We start from the raw sequence: 26,544 nt of genomic DNA, 5'->3' as shown, positions 1-26,544 counted from the left end.
AAAAAAGGGAAAAAAAAAATGAGATTCAAAAAAAGAAGGGGAAAAACTGAAAAAGCTAATTAATGTTCATCATCGATAGAAGTAGAGCAAGTCCGTGTCTGTTTTCTTTCCAGTTCCTTCAGTTTTCCCAAATCCCATCACAAACAGCGGCCGAGAGAATTCATTTCGCGACATGACGAACGGTGCATGAAAGGGGAGAAGAGAACTTGTACGAGCTTAGATCGTGGTTGATTCAATGTATTTCTCTTCCGTCGTCTCTGTTAATTTCTTCGTTCTCATTTACACGCATTCTCTGCGTGTTTTGCGCTGATTGCTGGATTTCTCAAAACTCAAAAAGGGTATTGGATTGGATTTTAGGGTTTATGATGCGTTGTTGTTCACTGGAAAGTCGGATACAGCCGTTGTTACGCGATTATGACAAGCTTCAATATTTTGCTGTGATTCTCATTTATGTTCAAGTATGTTATGTTCCAAACTCCCGCTCTCTTCAACTTCATTTTTCGTTTTTCTCAACCGCATTTCCATATGAATATATATATATATTTTGAATTCTTCCTGGTGTATCATGTCATCTCGATGCTAAGACCTCCTATCTACATAGATGTATAGAATTTATTTATTTATTAAGTCTCGCGCGCCTTTAAACGAGCTCTACTTTTTAATCCGAAACCAGATGTTGTTTCCGACGCACGTTTTCTCTTCATACACGCACACCCTCACCGAGAAACGCGAAAATTTCAAACGAATATTCGCACCATTTTTTCCAAATAAGCAATGTAATTTGGCGAGGCATGAATATGATATTAGGATCATTATTTTAATACACTTGGTACCATTTTTTTAAAAAAAATTCAATTTAAATTCCCCTCACCCCATAAAATTGTCGATTAATGGGTTGATGTTTAGTGGTTCTTGTCTTGCTGTTATATTGATGTTAGATTGGTTGTGCGTTGGTTGGATCTCTCGGGGCACTGTACAACGGTGTGTTGCTGATTAATTTGGCAATAGCTTTATTCGCTCTTGTGGCAATTGAGAGTAGCAGCCAAAGCCTTGGTCGAACCTATGCTGTTCTTCTCTTCTGTGCAATTTTACTGGACATATCGTGGTTCATTCTTTTTTGGAACGATATATGGTATGTAAACTTGTGTCCTACACCTTTTTTCCTCTTTGTTCAGCAAGCCTATTTGAACTTTTGCTTTCCAATAAACATACCATAAGTATTCAATGCAGTGTCTTTAATTGTTGTAAATGATAAATCTGTGCAAGGTTCTTACTCTCCCTCCTTATAAATTCTTTCCCTATTAATGAAATTTCTTTTGCTATCAACAAAAGAAAGGAAATCTGTGCAAAGTCAAACACCGTGACAGAGTTGTCGCGTTGGTGTTCTGAGTTCCTTACATTCTCCTTTTTACCTTTTTACACTTTTGTACTTGTCACACGCACACACACCTGTAGTTAAGCATCATTTTCTCATATTTCTCAAAACCTATAGAAGTTATGCCAAAAAGACTTATTAAATTGATGTACACCGACATTTTTAAAGATTTTTATAACATGACAAACTTTAGAACTGAGGAATACAAGGACATCAAAATTCTATCATGTTTATGTTGAATTAGAGGCACACCTACTCGTAACATTTGACAAGCTAGGGGTTATTATTGAAAATTGGAATACTCCATATTGGCTATGACGGGGTTGGGGGTTTTACCTAGAGATGTTAAAATCAACAATCCTACTTTTAGGATACAATCCATTTGGAGTAGATCAGCCTTTGAGAAAATAAAAGAGTACCTCCTAAACCCCTTGGTATTGCTTCCCCTAGTGCCCCAGAAGGCCACTCCTCCTATACTTGGCAGTATCAGAGAATTCAATGGGATGTGTATTGGGGCAACATGATGAGACAGGAAGGAAAGAACAAACCATATACTATCTGAGCAAAAAGTTAACTGAATACGAGGCTAAATACTTAGACCTGAAAAAAACATGTTGTGCCTTGGTTTGGGTGGTTAGTAGGCTAAGACAATACACCCTGTATTATACCACTTGGCTAATTTCCAAAATGGTCCCAATCAAGTACGTCTTTGAGAAACCAGATGTGATCAACTGGGTCGCCCGATGACAAATGTTGTTAACCGAATACAACATTACGTATGTAACCAGGAAGGCCATTAAAGGGAGCGCAATAGCTGAATACTTGGCAGATAGAGCCATCGAGGATTACCAGCCCATGGGGTTTGATTTTACAGATAAAGACATTGATTCAGTAAGCCAAGAAGAGGAAGATCAAATAGGATGGGTAATGCTGTTTGATGGAGCGTTCAACGTATAGGGATATGGAATATGGGCAGTGTTAATATCACCAGATGATAAATATTATTTTGTTACAGCCAAACTCACGTTTCCGTGTACCAACAATGTGGTCAAGTACGAAGCTTGTGTGTTAAGTCTGCAAGCCGCTCATGATCGAGGGATCAAAGAACTAACAGTTAAAAGAGATTCAGCTTTGGTAATATATCAGTTAATAGGGGAATGGGAAACTAGGGATGCTAAATTGATACTGTACCATCAATTTATTCAAAAAATGATAAAATAGTTTGTCAGTATCAAGTTTCTCCATTGGCCTCGAGAAAATAATTTGGTCCTTGACACTTTGGCAACATTAGCAGCCCTATTCAAGGTAGGACCCGGAGTGGAGATTGAGCCTATTGGGATAAGGACACAAGGGGAGCCAACATATTATGCCGTGACAAAAGAAATTGATGGGAAACCGTGGTTCTTTGACATGAAGACATATATTCAATTACAGGAATATTCCGTAGGAGCCTCCAATAATGATCGAAAAACTATTAGGAGATTATCTATGAGATTCTTTCTGGACGAAGAAATACTTTATAAAAGGAACCACGACACGACACTCCAACGGTGTGTGGGGTCACAAGAGGCGCAACAAATTATGTAGGAGGTCCATGAAGGGGTTTGTGGTACCCACGTTGGTGGTCATTCGTTAGCTCAGAAAATTCTAAGGTGCGGGTACTATTGGGTGACTATGGAAAAGGATTGCATAGACTATGCAAGAAAATGCCATAAATGCCAGATCTACGAAGATTGTATACAGGTTCTACCTTTCCAACTCCATGTATTATCCATGTCTTGGCCTTTTTCAGCCTGGGGCATGGATGTGATTGGACCAATAACCCCAAAAGCCTGCAACGGACACCGGTTCATCTTCGTGGCCATTGACTATTGTCCTAAATCTGTTTAAGAACTACCAAATCCACCTCTATAGGGCAGATCAAGGTGGGATATCCACCAATCTGAATCCTAAATGCTAGAGTTTTTGCTGGGAAGAGATTATTAGTGGGGGTTATTTGGGACACAATCCGATTCTTGGCTTTTCTTTGGGCCTATAGTGCTGGCTGGTTTTAAGGGTTTCTGTTTCTGAGATGTGGTAAGAGGCTGGAATGCATTATCAAGGTGCTGTTGTTTTTTCTTTGTAGTTCTGCTCAATGTTTTAAAAGGTGAAGGCGTAAGGCGCCTGCGTAAGAATTTTGGGACTGTATTTTTTAAAACAATTAAAAAATAAAATCAATTTATATATAGTAAAAAATGTCAAATTTTTTAGAATAATGGAGAAAAAAATAAAAACATAATTTTCAAATATCAAATAGGCCAATTTTAGCAAACAAACTCAAACAATACATTTTAAAAAATAAGCATGAGCCATAACATTACAAAAAGAAGAGGAAAAGCTGCTGCAGCAGGAAATTAAAACTGAAAATTGATAAATGAATAGTGAAAACTGGAACAAATCAAATGCTGCTGCAGCTACCTTGAGTTTTAGAGACAGTGGCAGAGAGTCTTGTGGGAGTCTACTATGAACAACACTGGAGATAGCAAGGGTTAAATACTTGAATTAGTTCAAGCAAAGACGTCAGACTGAGATGAGATCTCAAAGCAGAGAGGTTGTAGGGGGTTGCGGAGAGAGACGAGAGGCTGTAGATGGTCACTGGAGAGAGACAACAGGTCCGAATGGGTTGTCGGAGAGAGGTGAGACGTCGGAAGGGTCGTCAGAGGTAGATCAGAGGTTGGAAGGGGTCATTGATTCGTCGGAGAGAGACGAGAAGCTGGAGGAGTCTTCAAAGCCAGATGCAAGCTTGGAAAGAGACGAGAGCTTCGAAGGGGTCGTCAAAGAGAGACAATATGTCGGAAGGAGTCGTCGACTCATTGGAGAGAGACAAGAAGTTGGAGGAGTCGTCGGAGAGATACGGAAGCTTGGAAGAAATAAGCTTCGTCGAGAGAGGGGCGTTTTGATGCTCATCAAAGCCGTTGTTACTTGCCTTTTTTTAATATTTTAAATCAGGTGCTCCCAAAAGGTGTACGCCTTCCCATATGAGGTGTAAAAGGCTCAACTTTTTGCCTGAGGTGTGCACATTTGAGGATTTACGCCTTTCAAGTTACGCCTTAGGGTGTTTTATGCTCAAAATGGCGTGCCTCACAAACGCAAACGCCTTGGTGATAACGAAGTTATATGGTTAACTAATTTATTTAATACAATTATAAAAAATTAAGAAGATGCCAAGTTGATGAAAAGCACTTTCATACCCATATACAAAAATGAAATAGATATTCAAAATTGTAATAGCTATCACGGAAGTGGAACTAAACTTGTGAGTCATACAACAAAATTGTGAGAAAAGGTAATTGAAAGTTAAGGTGTAGTCCCAAGAGGGGGGGTGAATTGGGTTAATAAAAATATTTTAAGTTTTTTTTTTTTTTTTTTACAAATTCACAATTCTTTTATATACTTAGCAAACACACAAGGATGTTTTTAATTTTAAATCAACCACAATCCAAACACAATATCAATCACAAACCAAACAACAATCAATCAACCAATCACACAATACTTAAACCAATTTGTGAGAGCTGCAGCAATTCCTTATTTTAGTGTTTGCACAATTTCAATTTATAGCATTGTATGAATGAATTTTTATGCGTTTCTTTTAATCAAGATTTCTGCAAGCGATTAATCAACGTACTCCCTTAAAGGTTTCCGCAAAAGATTAACCAACGTACCTTCTTAAATTAAAAGGTCTTCTCAATCTCAGTTTTCAGCAACTTGCACTTTGAAACACAATTTGTATATGCTGAAATTTAAAAAGTGAAGGGTAAGAGTGAGACCGAGATTTTTTACAAGGTTCGTCTTATCCCCAGCCTACGTCCTCGCCTTAGGCAAGACCACCTAAGGATTCCACTAACACGTTCCTTTGTGGGCGGAACAAACCGTTTATAAACCGTCCTTTAGGGTGGAGCCCCCTCTCCAAGCGATACCACACGCTTGGTTACAACGATCTAATGACCAGAACCGTCAAAGAAACAAGAAACAAGAAACAATTTCTTTTGTACAAAGAATGCTCTCAGATAGAACTGGTTAGTACAATTAAAAGCACTAATATACTTCAAACAAATATCAAAAGAAATTGAATTGAAGCTCAAAAACTACTTCACCGGAATACTTCTCTTGATAAGAATCAGCAATTCAGAAATTTTAGCTCAGAGAAGATTGATTTGAGACTCCGAAATTATCAGCAATTCTCAGTATGAAAAAGTGAGCAAGAGAGCTTTTGGCTTGAGGGCAGATTTTCAAAGCTTGGTGTGAATTTGATTAGAGAAAACATGTATTTATAGGCTCAAAAAGGTTTAATTCGTGTTGCACAAGTTATTTGGAGTGTTTCCCAAGTTTATACAAAATTTGTGGCACAAGAAACATAAATTTGAATTTTAAAATTTTTTAAAAATATAGCCGTTAATAGTGTTTAGGCGCCTTAAGTCTCGGGGTCAATCACCTGAGGTTCCTTAAAACTGTGAAATTTTCTACTGAAAAACAGGGTCAGACGCCTGAGCCTACACTGCCTCTTTAGAAATTGCTCAGGAAAATCTTTAGGCGCCTGAGCTTAATCTTCAGTCGCCTGAGCAGTTATAATTTCTGTTTTTTAGGTTATTTTTCAAAAACTCTCAGCCATATTGTTTTGTTACTTAAAAAAACATTTTCCGGGGTTTTTAAAATAAGGTCTCTAAGTCCAAGACAACCCCTAATAAGCTTCAAAGCATTTCAACATGATATTTAGTATGAAGTACTTACATAGGTTGTCCTAAAGCCTTAAACACTCTAAGCTTGAAGTCTTCACATGAGTCTTTGCTTTGAATCCTCTTAGACTTGAGTTTGAGTCGTCTTTAGGTTTCCATATGCTTTGAACATTTTTGGTCCTCCTGAGCATTCTTTGGATCACTTTGAAGGTGAGTGTGCTTTATAGTACTTAGTGATCTTGAACTTGCATTTCTTTTGATTTTTTGAACTTTGTCATTCAAGCTTTCCTGAAATATCATCACTTAAACACAACAAGTTAAATCAACCTTTATTTGTTGTCATCAAAACGAGATTCGAAAGCCATGTTAGGCCAACAGTAATTGAACAAAAACTAAGGTTAGAAACTAGGGTTTTAGAAAATTAATTTGGTTTCATACTTGGGAGATCGTCTATAGAATCTATATATTTTTTGGGAGGGTAATGCAAAAGTTTAAGGGAAAAAAGAGGGACTTGCACATGGTTTTTATTGACTTAGAGAAAGCCTATGATATGGTACCTAGAGAAGTTTATGGTGGGTTTATAAAAAAAAGGAGTATGAAGTAGGTACACTGATGTCATTAAGGATATGTACAATAGAATAATGACTAGTGCTAGGACTATGGGTGGAGAGTTTAGGGAATTTCCAATTATAATAGGTTTACATCAAGGATCTTCATTTGAGACCTTTTCTTTTTGCACTAGTGATGGATGGACTTACTAGGAGTAAAAAAATGAGGTTCCTAAATGAGCCCTTATTTGCTTTGAGCCCTTATCTTTTTGCTTTGTGAACTTACAAGGAGTATTCAAGACTAGGGGTGGAGTAGAATCTAAGTTAGATTTATGGAGAAGTTTATGGTGGGTTTATAAAAAAAGGAGTATGAAGTAGGTACATTGATGTCATTAAGGATATGTACAATAGAATAATGACTAGTGCTAGGACTATGGGTGGAGAGTTTAGGGAATTTCCAATTATAATAGGTTTACATCAAGGATCTTCATTTGAGACCTTTTCTTTTTGCACTAGTGATGGATGGACTTGCTAGGAGTAAAAAAATGAGGTTCCAAAATGAGCCCTTATCTTTTTGCTTTGTGAACTTACAAGGAGTATCCAAGACTAGGGGTGGAGTAGAATCTAAGTTAGATTTATGGAGAGCTTTAGAATTTAGAGATTTTGGATAAGTAGAAATAAGATCCATATTTGAAATGTAATTTTAGTTATGGTAAGAGGCATACTCGAGAAAATATTAAATTTGATGGTTTAGAAATTAATAGCACAACTATATTTGAGTATCTTGGATCTATTATGCGAGTTGAGGGAGAAATTGAAGAATATTTTATACTTGAGTTAAAGTAGGGTGAGTAAAATGAAGAAGTGGTTCAGGCGTATTGTGTGTTGGTAGAATATCCTTAAAATTAAAAGGAAGTTTTATAGAACAACTAAAAGACCAGCTATGCTATGTGTATCAGAATGTTGGGCAACTAAGAAACAAGAATATTGAGCATTGGGTAACTAAGAAACAAGCATATTCAAAAAACAAAAGTTGTCGAAATGAGAATGCTAAGGTGGATTAGTGGCATAATGTTAATAGATAAATTAAGGAATGAAAATATTTGTGATAAGTTGGGCATAGCGCTTGTAGGATTGGGCATCTACAATGTAAGCCAAATAATACACTAGTGAGGCAGAATGAACTAATTAGAAGGGGCATGGATATACTTAAACTAACTTGGAATGAGATAGCCCATAAGTCGCCGGAGGGAATTGCCCATGTTCGTGTAAATTGGTGGAAAAGGATTCATGTGGCCGACCCCACCTAGTGGGACTTAAGGCTTAATTTGTTGTTTGTTTTGTTGTTGGGAGTCTAATAATGGTTTAAGGCTTTGAGGGGTGTTAGACAAGGAGATCCAATTTCTCTGTTCTTGTTTCTCGTAGTAGTGAATGTTTGAGTGGAATGATAGATAGAGCGATTGATAGAGGGCTTTTGAGACGTATTGGGGTGTCCTAGTTGGGTGGTGCACATGGCGTCTGTTGACTTTATGAGTCCTATCCCGTTTTGATTATGACAAATCCAAAGTATCTCACTTGTGCATCTAGTGTTTGAACAGAAATTTCTTTAGAAGGCACGAAGAGTCGAGGTACAATGGAAGCCATGAGGAGTTGGAAGCTCACATCTTCTGGCTTGCTGAATGGCAAAGTGAAGAGCAAGGAATGAAGATTTTATTTTATTGTAATGCATTTAATTTGTATTTAATATGCATGTCTTGCATGATGGGATTGAATGCTCTATACTAGACCATAGATTGACCGTAGGGAACCACAATTTTCATGGAATACCTTCTACTCAAAATTTCAAACTCGTACACATAGGGTTGAAACTTTTTTTGAAGTCAAAATAGGGCTTAAATTCAACTTTTTAAGGTGCCCAATTGACCGGCTAATGCATAAGGCCAAAATTCTTAATTATATAAAGCCCCAGTCGATTGGCCCGTTTAAACTTGTTCAAGGTCCAGTCGACTGGCCTTACCACACGGCCATATTTCTAAAGCCCCAACTGACCGGTCGCATTTTTACCTGTTGAAGCCTAGTCGATCGGCCTAATGATTTGGTAGATCGGATCTTGAGCCCCAGTCGACTGAACCTCGGTGATTTGAATATCGCCTTGGCCCAGTCGACCAGAGCCATTGCCAGTTGACCGGACCTCGTAGGTTGGGCAATTTTTCAAGCCGAAAACGGTCATTAAATTCAAATTAAACAAATTAATAATTCCCAAATGGTCCCTTAACGGTCATTTTTTGAAGCACTCTATAAATAGCTTGCCCAAAAGCTCATTTAACACTTTTGATTATCTTGAATATCCTCTAAAATATTTTGTGCTTTGTTTCTCTTATCCTTACACATACAAGCAAGCATTCACTCTCTTACTCTTATTCCTTTGAAAAATCTATTTTGAAAGAGAGCATTGATTATCATTCACTTCCTTCATTTGCAAATTTATTGCTCTTTAGGGTTGTTGAATAGGTATTTATTTGGGCATCAATTTTTTATCATCAAAGATATTTATTCTCTCCTACTTATTCATTTGAAAAATCTCTTGAGAGCATTATCTTTAATTTCTCCTACATATTTTATTTTTGATTCGAAGATCACATATCTTTTACATCCTCTCATTTAACTCAAAATACGTTTTGAGAGATTGAATCATACAAACTCTATTGAGCATAAATCCTATCATATAAGAGTGCATATAGAATTTCATTGTACACATTAGCTTATTTGAGAAGCACCTTGTTGTTCACAAATTTATCTTTCATATCTTGTAATCCTTGCGGTTCGGGTAGTGAACCGTGTTCCAGGCATGGGGTATCGCCTAAGGAGGGGGACTCCACCCTGTAAGGAAAATTTGTAAAAGGCTTTGCTCTGCCTGATTAAGTGAGCTAGTTAGTGAATCCTCAAGTGGGTCGGCTTGAGGTGAGGACGTAGGCAGGATTTGCCGAACCTCGTAAAAACCCAGTGTTATTCTTTCCCTATACTCTTTACATTTCTGTATTTGCATGTTTATATTTACTTGTTGAGATTACTGCATTTTTGTTTGAATATCGGTTTATGATTGATTGAGAAACTACTGAAATTGTCATACTTGTTTAAATTACTTGGAGTTCCATTTATCTGCTAGATTTGTGATTGATTAGAATGACCCTAGGTTGTGTAATACTGTATGTGATTTTAAAATAGGACATACTTGACCTAGTAATTTTAAAATCTCCAATTCGCCCCCCTATTGGGATTACACCAAAAATCACAGCGTCACTTCTTTAGTTTGCTTATGATGCTAGTTTTTCTTAGAGGATCGTAGCCTCATAGGAAGTCTTTTTTAAATGTGCTAACCATTTTACAGATTTTTGAGTGTTTCTAGGTTAAAAGTAAATTAAGGGAAGAGCGGGATAGCTGGTATTTTGAGGGTGGATAGTTATTTGGAGTTGGCTTCTTTTGTAGAGTGTGCTACTTTAGAATGGCCCTTGGCATATTTAGGGGTTCCTTTGGGTGGTAATCTAGGCTGGTGGGTTTTTGGGCTCCTCTGGTAGAGAAGGTGGTGAAGCGTTTGGATGGGTGGAAAGATGCTTTTTTTTTTTTTCATCAATTGATCATGTCACAACTTATTCAATCTTGTTTCTGTAGCATCCCCTTTATTTTTTGTCCAATTTTTAAAGTTGCTGTGGTGTTTCTTTGGTGTGGGTGGGGAAGAAGAATGATCATTTGGTTAGGTGGGAGTTGGTGTGTAGGTCTAAAAAGGAGTGAGGGCTGGGTCTAGGGTATTCGAGGTCTGTAAACATTGCCTTGTTGAGTAAATAGTTATGGAGGTTTCCTTTAGAGGATAACTCTCTTTGGCATAAAGTAATTAAAAATAAATCTGCTTAAAAGGTAATGTCGTGAGAAGCTAGTGTGGGACTAGATAGTTAGATCTTCCTTCAAGAGCCTTTGGAAATGTATATCTCATCTTTTTCCGCAATCTGTTTCCCAGTATTTGATTTGGAACAAGATTCAGTATTCAGCTTCATTATGGATTGTCGCTGCTGGTTGTTTCAACTTTCAAGGGTTTATCTTTTCAGGATGTTCAGCATGATTGGTGGGCTGTTTTATATATTTTTTTGTTTTTCCATTTTATTCTTTTCTTGCTTTTAGCGAGATTTCTTATTCTTCAGTCTTGTAAATTCTTTTTCTGTTAAGATATTCTTCTTTTTCAATCCAAAAATGCTCACATCCATAAAGGAGTTTTCTGGGAAGGATATTTGAGCTCAGCTTTTGATGGATAAATCGGGTTTACGGTTATCTGATTGCGAAGGAATCAAAATCCTGCTTGATGGTGGTAAAACTAAGGTAAACAAGGGTCAGAAGGAACAAGAAAATTTGAAGTGCTCCATGAATTATGATGGGAATGGCTTAAAAAGGGGCTTTCTTGGTTAAATTTTCTTACTTTTAATTTTTAATTTTTAAATTTACTTTGTTTTTTTGAGGATTTTGCTTTGATGCTGGGGCAGCATCAAGGTTCTGCAACCATGGGGAAATTAAAAGAGAGGAAGGAAGGGGAAGGGAGGAGAGAGTAGATACAAGAGGGAAACTCACATTCAATTCCAATTCAAATTCATCAACAAATGCCTACAACATGACTTTCACACATTATTTATAAGAAATCCTCTTTACATGAAATTACACTCGTACTCCTAAAACTACATTGCATTACAAACATACCCCTAGAATGCACAAATACTACAAAAAAGCCCCCCAAATAAACATAATACTCTAGTAACTAAACTAAACACATAATAAACTACCAACTTGGCAATTCCTTGGTTCAACTCTTCTTTATTATTCTCCAGCAAAGATCTTCCCAAGGTCTTGCTTCTTGTCCTACATTGACTCTCCCCTAGTTAGAAAAAATTTAGCCTCGAATTTTGAAATGTTGGAGGATCAAAAGGGAGAGTAAATTTGGTCTCTTTGAAAGCTAGTACTTGAATGAGAAGAAACTATGTTCCATTGGCAGCGCCATAGACTTGACTTGAGAATTACCATCAATGAACTCATCAGGGATGACAAACCCTACAATAGGAATGTTTGAAAGACTTTGGATGTCTTTAAATGCATTTATTGCCTTGTAGTGTCTTCAAGTTGAGTAACTTTGACGTGATCAATAATCTCTTATTCTTTGTCCTGGTTGGTTGGTAAAGCAGGCTTCAAAATGATTTTCGTTTCATTATTGTTGAAGACATGTGTTCTCATGCCCTTGAGTCAACCGCAAATCATCCAACCAAGGAGGAGTACATGGCCAATCTTCATAGGTAGGATATTACGCCAAAAGTTAGTCATATATTCACCCATTTGGATAGGAACCAAACATCTTTCATAAACATGTACAGTAGAGTTATCAACCCAAGACATCTCATAAGGTTCTGGGTGAGGTTCTGGATGAAGCTGCATTCGAATGACTCCATTTATGGAAACCACATTCATTGGACGCCTTCCATCAATGATGATTTTGCAAACCTTTTCTCCACATTTGAGAAAGGTGTTGAACAGTTTGAAATTGTGCCCATAGTTTGGCAAATGGCATTGCTTTATCCGATAATTTGTCACCATGTTGCTAAATTATGTGCTGCAGCTTTATATCACCAACAGCCCTTTAACACAATTTCCCACAAGCCTTACTCCTAATTTTTGAAAAACAATCTTCAATTCACCTTTGATATTGATTTTCCTGCTGAAATGAAACAAAAACACAAAAAAAACTCACAAATTACAGCAACAAAACCTGATTTTTAATGCTGGAATGACAATTTCTGGAGTTTTGTGCCAAACTATCGCGCTTGCTTGCAATAAATTGTGTCCACAATCAAAATGCCTCCTTGCAGATCAAGATATCTTGGATAAAGCCCAAAATATTGTGACTCAAGCAATTTCTTGTGAAACTGGAAGCAGGAGAAGACTTCGGCAGAGTCCCACTTGTGGGTCACCGGCGCATGGGGCATGTGTGTCCCCGGAGGCAAGACTCTGGCGATGAAACTTCAGTCAAGTGTAGATCTGGTGATGGGAATTACAGTTGTGGTGGTGATATGAAAAAAGTACAGGAGGTTGGTACTTTCAAAGGGCTGACGATTGGATAAGTTTGGCCGGCGCATGGGGTGTCCTCTGGTGGTCGGACGGCGACGAGAATTTAATACTGGAGTTTCAGAATAGAGATGATGAGATAAGAGACTCACAGAGAGGGAGAGATTAATGGAAAGGATGTAAGATGAAGAAGAAGAAGAAGGGAGAAAGATAGAACAGAGACAAAGGGAGGACTAATGCATTAAAGAGAGAGAGAACAGAACAGAAAGCAAGAAAACAAGAAGAGAAGACAGAAGAAGCAGCAGAGAGGGAGTGAGAAGTTACAAAACAGAGAAAAGGAAAGAAGAAGAAGCAAGGGAGAAGAAGGACATGGTAGAAGAGAAGAGAAGGAAAAAGGGGAAGATGGGGGGTTGACATGGAAGAATAGTGATCGATACCAAATGATGCAGGGCAGCATCAAGGTTCTGCAGCTATGGGAGAGATTAGAAGAGATAGAAGGGGAAGGGAGGAGAGAGGAGATACTAGGGGGAAACTTATGTTCAGTTCCAATTCAATTTCATCAACAACTGCCTAAAACATGACTTTCACACACTATTTATAAGAAAGCTTCTTTGCATGAAATTACACTCATACCCCTAAAACCACATTGCATTACAAACATATACCACTAGAATACACAAATACTACAAACAAGCCCCCAAATACACATAATACTCTACGAATGAAGCTAAACACATAATAAAACACTCACTTAACTCGACAATTCCTTGACCTAACTCTTCTTAATTATTCTCTAGCAAGGATATTCCCAAGGTCTTGCTTCTTGTCCTACATCACGCGCCCTTGCCTAGGTTGTAATTTCTCTCTCTTAACCATGGTTTTAAATAACGGCCGTTACGTAGCGTAACGGCCGATATGTAACGTAAATCAAGGGCTCTGAAACCAATACGGGCCGATAATGCGGTTTGGAAAAAATTCACAGCCGTAACGGCCGTTACCCCTACGTTACACTCCGTAACAGTCCGTTACGGACCGTTACATGCCGACAACTTGCAGAATCTCCTTTCTGCTGCGCAGCGTTCCTTTCCCCCTTTCCCGAGTCCCAAGCACCCATCTACCATTCAATCTACCTAAATCTAACATTAAAAAAGCAAAAAACTTACTTGCAGTTTTGTTGGCCACCGAAGCTATAAGAAGGCTTCACGCCTTCACTCCTTCGAAGCCTGAGTTGATCTACTCATCTTTGCAGCCTTCGTTTCCTGAATCCTGAACCTAACAAAGTTCTTCGAAGCTTGAGAGTGGCTGAAGGCAGCTTCATCTGCCAGTCGTCGCACTCGCCGCCACCAACCAGCCCTCCGCCAGTCGTCGCACGAAGCTTCGAGGCTCCTCCATCCTCCGAGTCGCCTCCCCTCTCTCGGTCTCACTTAAAGTCTCAGACTCTCTGGCCTCTACTCATCTCGCGAATGAGAAAAGCTTTATTTCAGCAACACTCAACACCCACAACCACATCTTAAACATTTTATTATGTTTTTTTTTTTAATTATAATTTATTGTAAGTTATGTTTGTTAAATTGAATTAAAAAAAAAAAGAGTAATTTAATAGAGTAAAAAGCTTTAAAATTTCAGATTCATTTAAGATGCAAATTGGTTCCTAAACAATTTAAGCATGTCATATTCTGTTTTGATTAACATACTTTTATTCATTCTTTACGTATTCTTTCCTTCCTTTTGGTTTCATTGCATATAAAATATATATTATTTTAAAATAAATAACTATGACATGGCATTCCAAAAATATGGAGTGGACAATTTCTCATGTTCTATTTCTATGCTAATTTATATTTGTGAGTAAAACAACATTTTGCATAATTATTTCCCCTAACAGCATTTTTTTTCTTGTAAATTATTATATTCATATACAATATCAATTTCATTTATATGGTATTGCATTAACATTTTTTGAAAGCTGACACCGTTAGTAATAGACTAATAGTATTATGGTTACAAACTTCCAAGATACAACATTAGTACAAAAAATACTCTTTTCTAGTCTTATGCCTTGCCCATAGATGCAGCTCTTGTTTTTTTTTTCTTTTCAAAGATCAGAAATCTCCCACATCTTAAACTTTTTATTATGTTTTTTTTTAATTATAATTTGTTGTAAATTATGTTTGTTAAATTGAATTAAAAAAGGAGTAATTTAATAGAGTAAAAAATTAGAAAACAGTAATAATTATGTAAAATAAAATTTTCTTAATTTATAAATATTTTAATTGTCTTATATTTTTTGAAAGGTAATTAGGAAAATTTAGTTTCAGCACATATTTCCTATTTATAAATATTTTTTTAAGTTTTAAAACATCATTTTGACCTTAAATTTAAAATTAGGTAAAATAAATCGTTACATGATCTATTTTTTGTTTTTAGTTATCAAATAAAGTAAAAATTGATAACTTAATAAAAAACATTTTAACCTAATAGTTAATATATTAATAATTCAGATTTTTGCTAATTACTAGTTTACTACTGGAATTTGTAGAAAAATTTTATTTTAATCCATAAACTGAGAAAATGCTTAAAAAATTAAATAGTCAATTTGTACTGTATGGATCTCTATTAGTGATGTTGTGATGTATATAAAAGTAGAGCAAGTTTTTTCCACCTTTAAAATTTCAATGTTAATTTCTTATAGTTATAAATAAAAATAAAATCAAGTTATAAAAAATAATGAAAATATCTTTTTAAAGATAAAGGAATATATTTTTTTGTAATAAAATATCTAATATTTTATAATTTTGCTTATTTAAATATCAAAATAAATTAAACATTACTTATTATTTTTAATCAAATATTATATTTTATTTTTACGTAATAAGTATTTAAAATTAGAAGGACTATTTAGTACTTATTATTTAATATTTACTAAATTACTAATTATAATATTATTCCTGTCATTTTTAGAAAGGTTGTAACTTTGTATTTTCTCTATGTTTTGTGTAGAGATCATCAAATTAAGTCTATCAATATGTCACGTGATAGAGGAAATGAGAACTTACCTAGTGAGGATATTGGATGGCATTTTGGTACTGCGGTGGACGGTAATAGACATGTTATTATGTGTAAGTTATGTGGGAAGATAATAAGGGGGCATTACACGCTTGAAACAATACTTGGCACATAAAAAAGGTCAAGTAGCTGGATGCTCAAATGTGACCACACAAGTTAGAGAACAAATGATGAAACATCTACAACAGTATGCTGAGAAGAAAAGAGATAAACAAAAAAGGCAAGAAGAAGCAGAAGCCCAAATTAGAGGAGATTTTGAGAATTTGAGCGATGAAGAAGACTTGGAAGAAGAAAGTATGAGATTTGCTCGACAAGAAAGCATACGATCACAGCAACAATGGGAAGAGAGACAAAGATTTTGAGCAAGAACATCAAGAGGGGGTAATATTTATGAAGAGGGAGGTGGCTCTGGCAGTGGTGCTACTGGTGGTTTCAATAGTGCAGGAGTTTGATCTTATAGTGGTCGAGAAGCTGGAGGTAATGGACGACAATGGATCAATCTTGATGCCCCTGAAGCTAGACTAAAGGCAATGGATCCTATTTTAGAAAGAAGTAAGAGTGCGAAACAACCAAAAATCAACACAAAGTTACTGAAAGGTTTAAGAAGTAAATTAGGAAAAGCAGTTGGAAAATTCCTAATTTATAATCGGATTCCAGCGAATGTAGCTGACTCTCCATTTATGCAGCCTATGCTTGATATTGCTGCAGAGGTTGGAAAGGGGGTGAAGGGTCCATCACCTTATGAGATATCTGAAATTTATTTGGAGCAAGAGTATCAAGAAATGAAAAATTATATAGCTTCTTTTTCTGCAATTTGGAAGGAGAGAGGTGTAACCCTTATGTGTGATGGTTGGTCAGGACCAACTAGAAAACACATTATAAACTTTTTAGTTTATTGCGATAGAGGCACCGTGTTTCATAAATCAGTTGATGCCTCTGATGTACCAAGCAGAACAGCTGAATATTATTTCAGGTAATTTTCTAATTTTAATTGTATATGCAAATAGTATTATGAACATGCATGTTTTTAATTAAATAGTAGTAATTATTGAATCTATAATTTCTTTTCAGATTAATGGACGAGGCGGTTGAAGAAATTGGAGAGGAGAATGTTGTCCAAGTAGTGACTGATAATGAAGCTGCAATGAAGGCAGGAGGAAAATTATTAATGTAGAAGAGGCCCAATCTCTATTGGACAGCATGTGCAGCTCATTGCACAAATTTCATTGCTTTGAAGACTATTGTCAGGCATAGACAAGCACTAAGGGAAATGTTTACATCTGATGCTTGGAAAAACTCAAGGTTTGGGATGACAAAATTAGGCCCAGCATATGATTCAAAGAAAATTATCCTAGGCAAAGAGTTTTGGCAAAAGGCCTCTGATATAATTAAAGTGCAAGAACCCTTAGTGAAAGTTCTTAAATTGGTTGATGGTGATGAAAAACCAACCATGGGCTTCATATACGAGGCAATTGATAGGGCAAAGTTGGCCATTCAAAAAGATTGCCGGTTTTACAAAGACTATTGGAAAATTATTGACAACCGGTGGAGTTTTCAGTTGCACCAAGATTTGCACGCTGCTGGTAAGTGTAAATCAAATACAATTTCTTATTGTTTTAACTTTTAAATTATGCATAGTTGCATTACAAAACTATTGATTAATATGTTTCTAAATTTAATTGTAGGGTATTTTTTGAACCCATAATTTCTTTATGGTGCCCCACCCTCTCCTGAAGTTGCTAGAGAAGTCATGGATGGAGTTAAAAAAGTGATAACCAAGTTGGTACTGATATAGATACTCAAATTCGGGCTATTAATCAAGTAAGTATTGGTTTCATTAAATTGAATAATAAATTGTTCTAGTATTCTGTAATACTTTCAAGAATAATTATTAATACATTTAATTAATTAATTATATTTCACAATCATCTTTTTTTAGTTGTTGCTATATCGAGATAGGCAGGAGACTTTTGGAACCCCATTGGCTCAAAGGGCAGTGAAACAAACAAATCCTGGTAAATATGACTATATAGCTAAATAATGGAGAATGACTCTATTTTCTCTCTTTATGTTCAAATTTGACTTTTGAAATATACGCTCTACTAACATAAAACTCTTTTTAATTATTCATGCAGCTGAATGGTGGATTCATTATGGCTTGTGTGCTCCTGAGCTCCAAAGAATAGCAATCAGAGTTCTTAGTCAGACCACATCAGTTTCGAACTGTGAGCGTAATTGGAGCACCTTTAGCCTCATCCATACGAAAACAAGAAATAGATTAAAGTACATGAGACTGCAAAAACTTGTTTTTGTACATTACAACATGAGGTTAAAGTTAAGACGTACAATGAGAAGAAGCCAACGAGAAATTGAAGAGGGTTTCAATCCTATCAATTTGGACTACATTTTCGAAGAAGATGATCCTTTAAGTCAATGGTTAGAGGAGAAAGAGACACCACTACTTGACGGTCAGGACAATTCAAATTGGTTAAATGAAGAAGTTGGTGGTACCACAGAAGGAGGTGATCAACCACCAATAAATGCGCATGATGATTCAAGTTCAAGCCCTGAACGTACAGTTTGAGCCCACCAAGTGATGATGATGGTAATAGTGGTGCTGGAGCTGGGGTTGGGGGAGGTGGCAGTGGTGGTGGTGGTGGAGGCGGCGGTGTAGAATATAATTATGGATATGACACAGGGACATCATTTGCAAGGGATATACATCTTTCTCATCCTTATGGACTACATGACATACTTGAAAATTATGACTTGGGTATTCTTCCAGGGAACCAATCTTCACAACCCAGGAGAAGGAGTGCTCGTGGTGACCCTAGTGATTCTATTGAAGATTCATATGGTGTGGTTCATAGTTTTGGCGACTTTGGTTTAGATGGTTCATCATCACAATCATATGGATCTCATCTAGCATATCCACATTATGCATCTCGTGACTCACATTTTTATCCTAGTGGATCAGGAATCTCAGGATCTAGTGAGTCTTCTTCTACACACTACCTAGAGCCAGTCCCCGCCCCAACTTATGAACATTATTCAGGAGGATTTTCATCACTAGTACATTTTTAAGAGCAACAACGAAATGACATAAACTTGGGTTTATTCAACTATGTATTTCCACAAGGATGGGGAGATAATTTCCAATCCCAATCTCAAGATACAGATGCAAATTGTGAAGACCCTCCACGTCATTCTTTTTGGTGATGACATGTATTATGTTATAAATTTGTAATATTGTATAATTGTATTTTCAACTATTTATTGATATTTGATATTAATCACTTTTTGAATTCATGTATTTGTAATGTGTATATTGAGTAATGAGTCTATTGATTCATTTTTAGTAACTTATGACTTTAATTAATTGATTCTTACATTTCTACATCTTTTTACTCATTAAAGTAATGTAAACTATAAAAAAATATGCTTTTTTTTGTAAACAGTGCACTAAAATTAATATAAAAATCATAATGCCTATTAAAAAACATTTGTAGGTTGAATGAAAGTCTTCAAAATTTGTTAAAAATCATGTATTAATGGATTTCATGCTTATTTTTCGATTTTGGCATGGTTGTGCATGCGTGAAAAAAATTCACGCCCGTTATGCCCGCTTCCCGTTACATAACACCCGCGTCTCCCGCGACCTGTGACACCCGCGACCGTTTCGCGACGTTACCCGCGACCGCGATTTCGAACCATGCTCTTAACATATATTTTTATCTTTTATATGTATATATATATATAAATATATATAAATTTTAGAAATCCAAATGAAAAGAAGTTATGTTTATTGTTTGTGTGAGTGATGTTAGAAAGTTATCTAATTTTAGTTGACTTTAATTTTTATGGAATATTTTGGCTTACTTCCAAGGATAAAGATATTTTTGTCTTACTCTATTTGTACTTGTATATATAGTACATAGATGTTGCTTGTGTGCACATAGAAAACAGACTGAAGGCAGTTTTCTGCATTGTTGAATTTGGTAATTAGTCGAGCATTGAATTTAGATTTTTTCTGTTTGATGGCTTTGGATATTTGAAAGTTTGGTAAGCAATTTGTAATTATATTTTGGGATTTTCAACTTCTGTCATGTTGAGATTTGAAAACATTGAATGCTTTATTGGTTGGTGTCAAATTGTTGATGATGATCATATTAATAAAATTTCCATGGTTGTTCAGAATTCAGGCACCTATGAGTGAGCATCTAGGATTGGAAAACTTCACTGTCCCTGATAAAATTGAATCAATGATTACAGGTTTCTTGTTATATCTTTCAAATGGTTTATTTAACCATGTATCAACTTTTTAATTTAATTTTTTTATGTGTGTGTGTATACAAACACACACACACACACACACACACACATATATATATACATGTATATATTTCAAATGGGTATTAGTCATTTATTTAATTGTAAAATTTTGAGTTCTGCATACACTATGATTTCTTTTACTAGTGTTGTGCTTACCATGTGATGGCTGTTGCAATCTCTCTCTCACAGAAAGCATCATCTGTGAATGCAGGAACATTTCTTCCAATAATTATGGAGTTCTTGTTATTTTTTCTGTGAAACTCACTCTTTCAATGCAAATTGTTGGATTTTCTGTGAGGCTGTCATCCTCGTTATTATGGATTCAAATGTACAGATTGGGCATTTCAAATGTAGACGGTGCTGTTTCTTGTGAAGCAGATTTTGATTTAAGGAATCGTTTTTTGAATCCGGCAACTCCTGCTGTAGTCAGGCAGCCCTCAGACTCTGATGACATTATAGGAGGCTCCATATATGATCCAGCTTACTACTCATCTCTTTTTGAAGGTGGTCAAGACAATGGATGTTGGAATAGGGTATGATATTCAACCACATGTGATAAAATGCTTAAATTGAGTGTACTGAGTATTTATTTTCAATAGCTTATTTTTTGATAGTCTTTTTCAAGTTATAATTTATACCCTGTACCATTATTTTGTTTCAGCTTCGTTGCTTTGTATCGATATTTTCAATTTAATTTGTATCTTACCCGCTTATTGTTGAATGCCTTTATTTTGAGCTTTTGGTTCGTAGATTTCTTCTTCATTGTCTTCTTCTGCTTATTTTTTTAAAGGGTTTCACCAATATGTTAGATAAGTTGGTGAATCTGTGTTTTGGCAATAGGAAGGTTTCACGTGTAACTTGTGTGAGTTGCTCTACCCAATTTGTTAGTTTGGTTGATGAATCTCTCATTTTGGCGAAAAGGAAGGTTTCACATGGAACTTGTGTGACTTGTGACTTGGCTCATATAACTTGTTCTATCTGCTTCTTGTTCACCTTCTTTGGTGCTCTAGGGTTTTATTGCTGCAATCTAAGCTTTTGAATTTTCAATTTTATGTGAGCTGTTAAAGCAATAACTTGACTTGCATGACCTTAGACAACAACACGGAGCAGTGTAAAAAATTAATTTTTTTTTTTTCGATTCTGAGTTTCGGTGCATGCTTAAGCAGTGCAAGATAGATATTGAGCACTATGATACTAAAAACGAAAGAAAGGGGGAGTATAATATCCTCGAAGAGAAATGAAGAAAAAACACAACAAAAGCTCAAAAAAAAAAAAAAAAAAAAAATAATTGCAAAAAATGTCTACTGGTGTAATGCAACCCAATCCCACAGTAAATCTGCCTTTGGTAGATGCTGGAAAGAAAACCCACAGGCCTTAATGGCGCAAGGAACACCATTTTGTTCCAAAGTAAGGCAATAGAGTATCCATGTTCTTCAAAATTCTGGCATTTCTTTCCATACATATACACCAAAAGATCGCCTTAAATGAATTTTACCACAAAGCCTCTCTCCTTTCCTTTCCCAAGCCCCTTAAACAGCATAGAACAAGACATCTCCAAGGAGAAAGGGCACACTCAACTCTCCAAAAATCCCAAACAACTTATTCCAGAGGTCCAAGAGAAGTTACAATGTTAAAACAAGAGCACACAAGTCTCCCCACTCTTAAAAAATAGGACACAGACACCAGGTGACAAAAAAACTTATTAGGTTTTGTTTCTGTAGCAAGTCATTGGAATTAATTTTTTTTTCAAGATCACTGTCCACTAAAGGTCCTTATTCTTTGAAGGGACTTTAGCTTTTCAGATCAAGGAGAAGGGGGCAAAAGGAGTTGCATTAGGAATATGAGTCAAGTGGAAAAGAAAGATTTACAAGAGAACTCCCCGGAGGAGTCCAAACCCCAAACTCTTTTGTCACACCCTAAATGGGAAGGAAAAGAATGAAGCACATTAATCAAAGGGGCAAGCTTGTTGGTCTTTTTATTTCTCGCAAAATGAAAATATCAAGAATACCCACTCTCTTGTGAGAGGAAGAAATTAGAAGGGTATCATGAAGAGATAAGTGAAATAGGCGAGGATACATGATAGCAAAAGGAACCTCCCCAATCCAATGTCCTCCCAGAAATGGATTCTGTCCCCATTACCAACACTAAGATGAACGTGAGGGAAAATGGATTGATATATCTGCGAGATAAATTTCCAAGGACTTAAATAAGTTAAATTAGACCCAGCCATAACAACCTAACCATATTGAGGAATTCCAAATAATTGCAGATTGCTTGTTCCAAAGAAACTGTTTCTATAGGGGAGCACCACATCCACTTCCTAACCAAGGAAATGCTTATGGAGACCAAATTACCAAGACCCAGACCTGTCTCCCATTTGGACTACCTTAGTTGCCTAGCTAACCAGTTGATCTCTATCATGCTCATCTACTCTTGATCACAAGAAATCCCCTTATGGACCACTCTCTCAGGGACTTTGAGAAGGGATAGGTAATACAGGGGAATAGAAGACGACAAGTATGAATAAGGTAATATGATTTCCTAGCGTGAAAAGTTCATTTCCACCCATCTAGTCTTCTGGTGACTCTAAAAAACCAGTCCCGAGAAGAATCGTTAGTAGGGTAACCACTTGAGTGGAGACCTAAGTAGCTAATAGGCCAACTTAGAACGGCACAGCTAACAAAGTTCTTAAATTTCGATTTCGACTCAAATTTCGAAGCTCCAAAAGTACGGAAATTTTGACGAAAATTTCGATTTCGATGTCATTTTTGATTTCGATTTGAAAAAATAATGGAAATAAGTAGTAAGCATGAAATTATTTTATAAAGCTTTAGAAGTGATTAATAGACATAACAATTTAAGTTTTAGGACTAATACATTACAAGTAAATACATCTATGCTGTCTATGAGGTGGAGAAGTTGTAATATAATATGTGCATCAAACATATTTGTAAGATAATGTCCATTAAACATATTTAGTGATTAGTTAATACAAATAAAATTCATAAACCATTTAAATATTATTTATTATACAAATAATGATAATTTAGACATGAATGGTTAAATAAAATGTTGTTGTAAATTTACTTTTTCATAAATTTCAAAAGCACTTGTAATAATATTTTGTTTCGATAAAAATAAATAAAATTAATTAAGAGAGAAATTTCACTTAACTCCAAAATTTCTCATTTGCATTTCAGGGAAATTTCATTGCATAGTTCAAATTTCGACAAGTTTCGCTGAAATTTTGAGATTTCGATAAATTTCGGATGATTTGTTGAAATTTCGACAGATATTATATAAGACAGAAATCGACTGCCATTTCGATTTCGAGGGTGACAGAAACCGGAAATTTCAACAGAAATTTCAATAATTTCGTGGAAATTTAAGACCATACAGCTAACTACAGAGAAAGGACGAGAAGTTATTCCTAAGACTAGACATTTTTTTCAAGTGTAACATATTGGAGAACCCGCCCATATCTTTTGAAAGAAAAAGAGTTGTCTCATGTATAAATTGCAAATCTGATATGGATGAGTTCTCGTGGCCCACCTTTATGCCTACACCTCTATCCACCCCTCTATCAATCAATGTACTAAAAAATTCTGCCACAATGGTGAAAATGAAAGGGGATAGAGGATCTCCTTGTCTTAGACTCCTTAGAAGCTCTAAACCAAGGTTTAGCCTCCCTGTTTACCAGAACAGAAAAAGCTACAGACATGAGGCCCCCCTTAATCCATTTCCTCCACCTCACTCCGAATCGTTTCCCGTCCATTGCTATCCAAGAGACCCTAATACACAATAAACTTTTTCAAATTCCAGTTTCAAAACAAATGCCCTCATGTCTGACAGCACCTTAAACAACCTCATTAGTTATCAAAGCTGCGTCTAAAGTCTGTCTATCACCAACGGTAGAACTCTATGGGAAATAGCATCCACCAAGACACCAGCCAATCTACACTAATGTAAGGTCAGACAAATTGGCCTGAAGTCTTAACTCTAGTGGCACAATCTTACTCGTTTGTTCAAGTTCTTTTAGGGTTTGTCGGTGTCCAACCTTCATAAAAATTGGAAGGCAGCTCTGTTGTTATTTTTTAGTTGCTGCTCTTTGTTTTTCAGAGGATATCTCATCCTCCTATTATTGTTGTTCATTGCATACAGCAACAAAAACAACAACTGCAGGAAGCCTTAGGTCCCGCAAGGTGGGGTTGGCTATGTGAATCCATTTCTGCTAATTCACCCAATTGGAGGCATTTTCCTCAACTAGCTTAAGAGCTATTAAGTTCTTCCTCACTATCTCATTTCTTTAGGTCTACCTGCCCCTTTTTACACTAGGAACAATTATTGTTCATTGTGTGTTCTTTTATAAATTTTTCTGAGCCAAAAAAAATCCATTTTATGCACCAGGGTAATAAAAGTCGAATTATAAGCTCCTACCCACTATTCCATTATTAAAAAACTAAACTGAAAAATTTTGAGAATGTCTTTCTTCTAAAAATCCCAACCATCCTGGAAAAAAGCTATTGTAAACCCATCTGGCCCAAGAGCCCTATCTCTATCCATTTCAAACACTGCACCTTTAATCTCCTTCTACTTAAAAGGCCTCTCTAGACACATTTAAAAAAAAAAAAAAAAAAAAAATAATGGGAATGCCACCTATATCAGAAACATGGTCCCTAAAAAAATCAGTAATTATACCAGCAATGCAATCAGGGTTCCTAGTAATCCCACCTTTATCATCTTGCAATTCTTTTATAAAATTCATCCTCCTCCTCCCACCAGCTACTCGATAAAAAGAGTCTCGTATTACAATCTCCCTCCTTGGTCCAGTTCATTCTAGACTTCTGCTGCCAATGAATCTCTTCCCTCAAAAGAACCTGATCAAACTCATTGGTGAACTGAGCCTTTCTATTTACTACATCTTTTGAAAATGTCCCCTCCTCAGCTAACTGATCTAAAGCACCTAAATCCTGTAACATATCTTTTTTCCTGGAATGCACATCACCAAAAACCTTCACATTCCAAAATTTAAGTATATCTCTAAAGAACTTCAGCCGTCTCATAAAGCAAAAACCCTCCCCACCTTCCATGGTACATTCATCCCACCACTCTCTAGCTAGCCTCCTAAAATTGTTATGTGTCAACCACATATTCTTGAAGTGAAATAGAGTTGGGTGGTTGGGCCCCACTTTATAGGATCAGACTTGAGCAATAAGGGGCAGTGGTCAGAAATCACTTGAGGAAGCACTTCTTGAGGAAACTACCCAAGGCATCCTCCCAAACTGTTGAGAAAAAATTCTGTCAATCCTAGTAGCTACCGACCTTATTACCAGCAGCAAACTGAGTGAACTGAGTGCTAGAAAAAAGAATATCTCTTAGATTACAACCCCTAATGAAAGAGTTGAAACTCCTCATGCTAGGATTAGTCCTAGGTACTCCCAATTTTTCATTATCATATCTAATATTATTAAGGTCCCACCCTTGATAGTTGACACCAATTTGGAGAATCCAAACCGTAAAGCACTGCAAGCATATCCCACAAATGAGGGGCAGTGGTCAGCAATCACTTGAGGAAGCACTTCTTGAGGAAAGTACCCTAGGCATCCTCCCAAACTGTTGAGAAAAGAATTCTGTCAATCCTACTCGCTACTGACCTTATTACAGCAGCAAACTGAGTGTTAGAAAAACTAATATCTCTTAGATTACAACCCCTAATGAAAGAGTCGAAACTCCTCATGCTAGGGTTAGTCCTAGGTACTCTCAATTTTTCATTAGCGTATCTAATAATACTAAGGTCCCGCCTTTGACAGTTGACACCAATTTGGAGAACACAAACCGTAAAGCTCTGCAAGCATATCCCACAAAAAACCCAAGTAATTAGACAATCAACTACCAAAACAAACGAGAATTGGGAAGATGGATCTCCTTGCTAACACCCTTTGAAGCCTTAAACCACGATTTAGGCTCCCCATTGATAATAACATAATTAAGCATTAGACAAACAGCTCCTCATCGAAGTCCTGCAACTAACTCAATCATAATGCTTTTCAAAATCCAACTTGAACACAAATACCTTTCCCCTTGCACCCCCCTTCCCCCCAAACCAGAGCACTATGAGCTTGAGAAATTGTATCTCCTATTACTACACACAGCCTATTCGCTAGCACCTTAGCAATAATCTTTTATACACTAGCAAACAAACTAACAGGCTGAAAATCGGCAGCATTAATAGATCTACATTTTTTAGGCACAAAAGTAGTGAACTGGATTTAATACTCTTACCAAGAACTTCATTGAAGAAAAACTCCCTAAAATTCTTCATTAAAACCATCAGGAGCTAGAGCCTTATCCCTATCCATCCCAAACGCAACCTTCCAAACCTTATTTTCATCGAAAGATTTTTCCAACCAAGACT

At 36.3% G+C, this 26,544-nt stretch overlaps 1 protein-coding gene and 1 long non-coding RNA gene across 4 annotated transcripts in view; both read left to right on the top strand.

The window, feature by feature from the left end:
- The window catches only part of LOC131149625 (uncharacterized), a 51,892-nt gene continuing 25,348 nt past the window's right edge, over nucleotides 1–26,544 (top strand). Inside the window, exons 1-4 of one of the 3 annotated variants that reach the window (XM_058100242.1) lie at nucleotides 1–237; nucleotides 358–458; nucleotides 939–1,132; nucleotides 20,341–20,662. In XM_058100242.1, coding sequence (XP_057956225.1) covers nucleotides 363–458; nucleotides 939–1,132; nucleotides 20,341–20,662 — 612 coding nt within the window. In that variant the 5' untranslated portion in view covers nucleotides 1–237; nucleotides 358–362. Of the gene's footprint in view, nucleotides 459–938; nucleotides 1,133–20,340; nucleotides 20,663–26,544 lie in introns of all 3 variants that reach the window. The other 2 variants (XM_058100244.1, XM_058100243.1) reach the window with 2 other exon arrangements.
- Nucleotides 11,067–19,110, top strand: LOC131149626 (uncharacterized). The gene is made up of 5 exons (XR_009135264.1): nucleotides 11,067–16,770; nucleotides 16,869–17,380; nucleotides 17,483–17,618; nucleotides 17,737–17,812; nucleotides 17,933–19,110. It is a non-coding gene; the product is annotated as an uncharacterized LOC131149626 (long non-coding RNA).

This window comes from Malania oleifera, chromosome 2, assembly GCF_029873635.1.
Source record: "Malania oleifera isolate guangnan ecotype guangnan chromosome 2, ASM2987363v1, whole genome shotgun sequence".
NCBI classification, from domain to species: domain Eukaryota; kingdom Viridiplantae; phylum Streptophyta; class Magnoliopsida; order Santalales; family Ximeniaceae; genus Malania; species Malania oleifera.
This window is presented reverse-complemented; position numbering and strand designations above follow the sequence as displayed.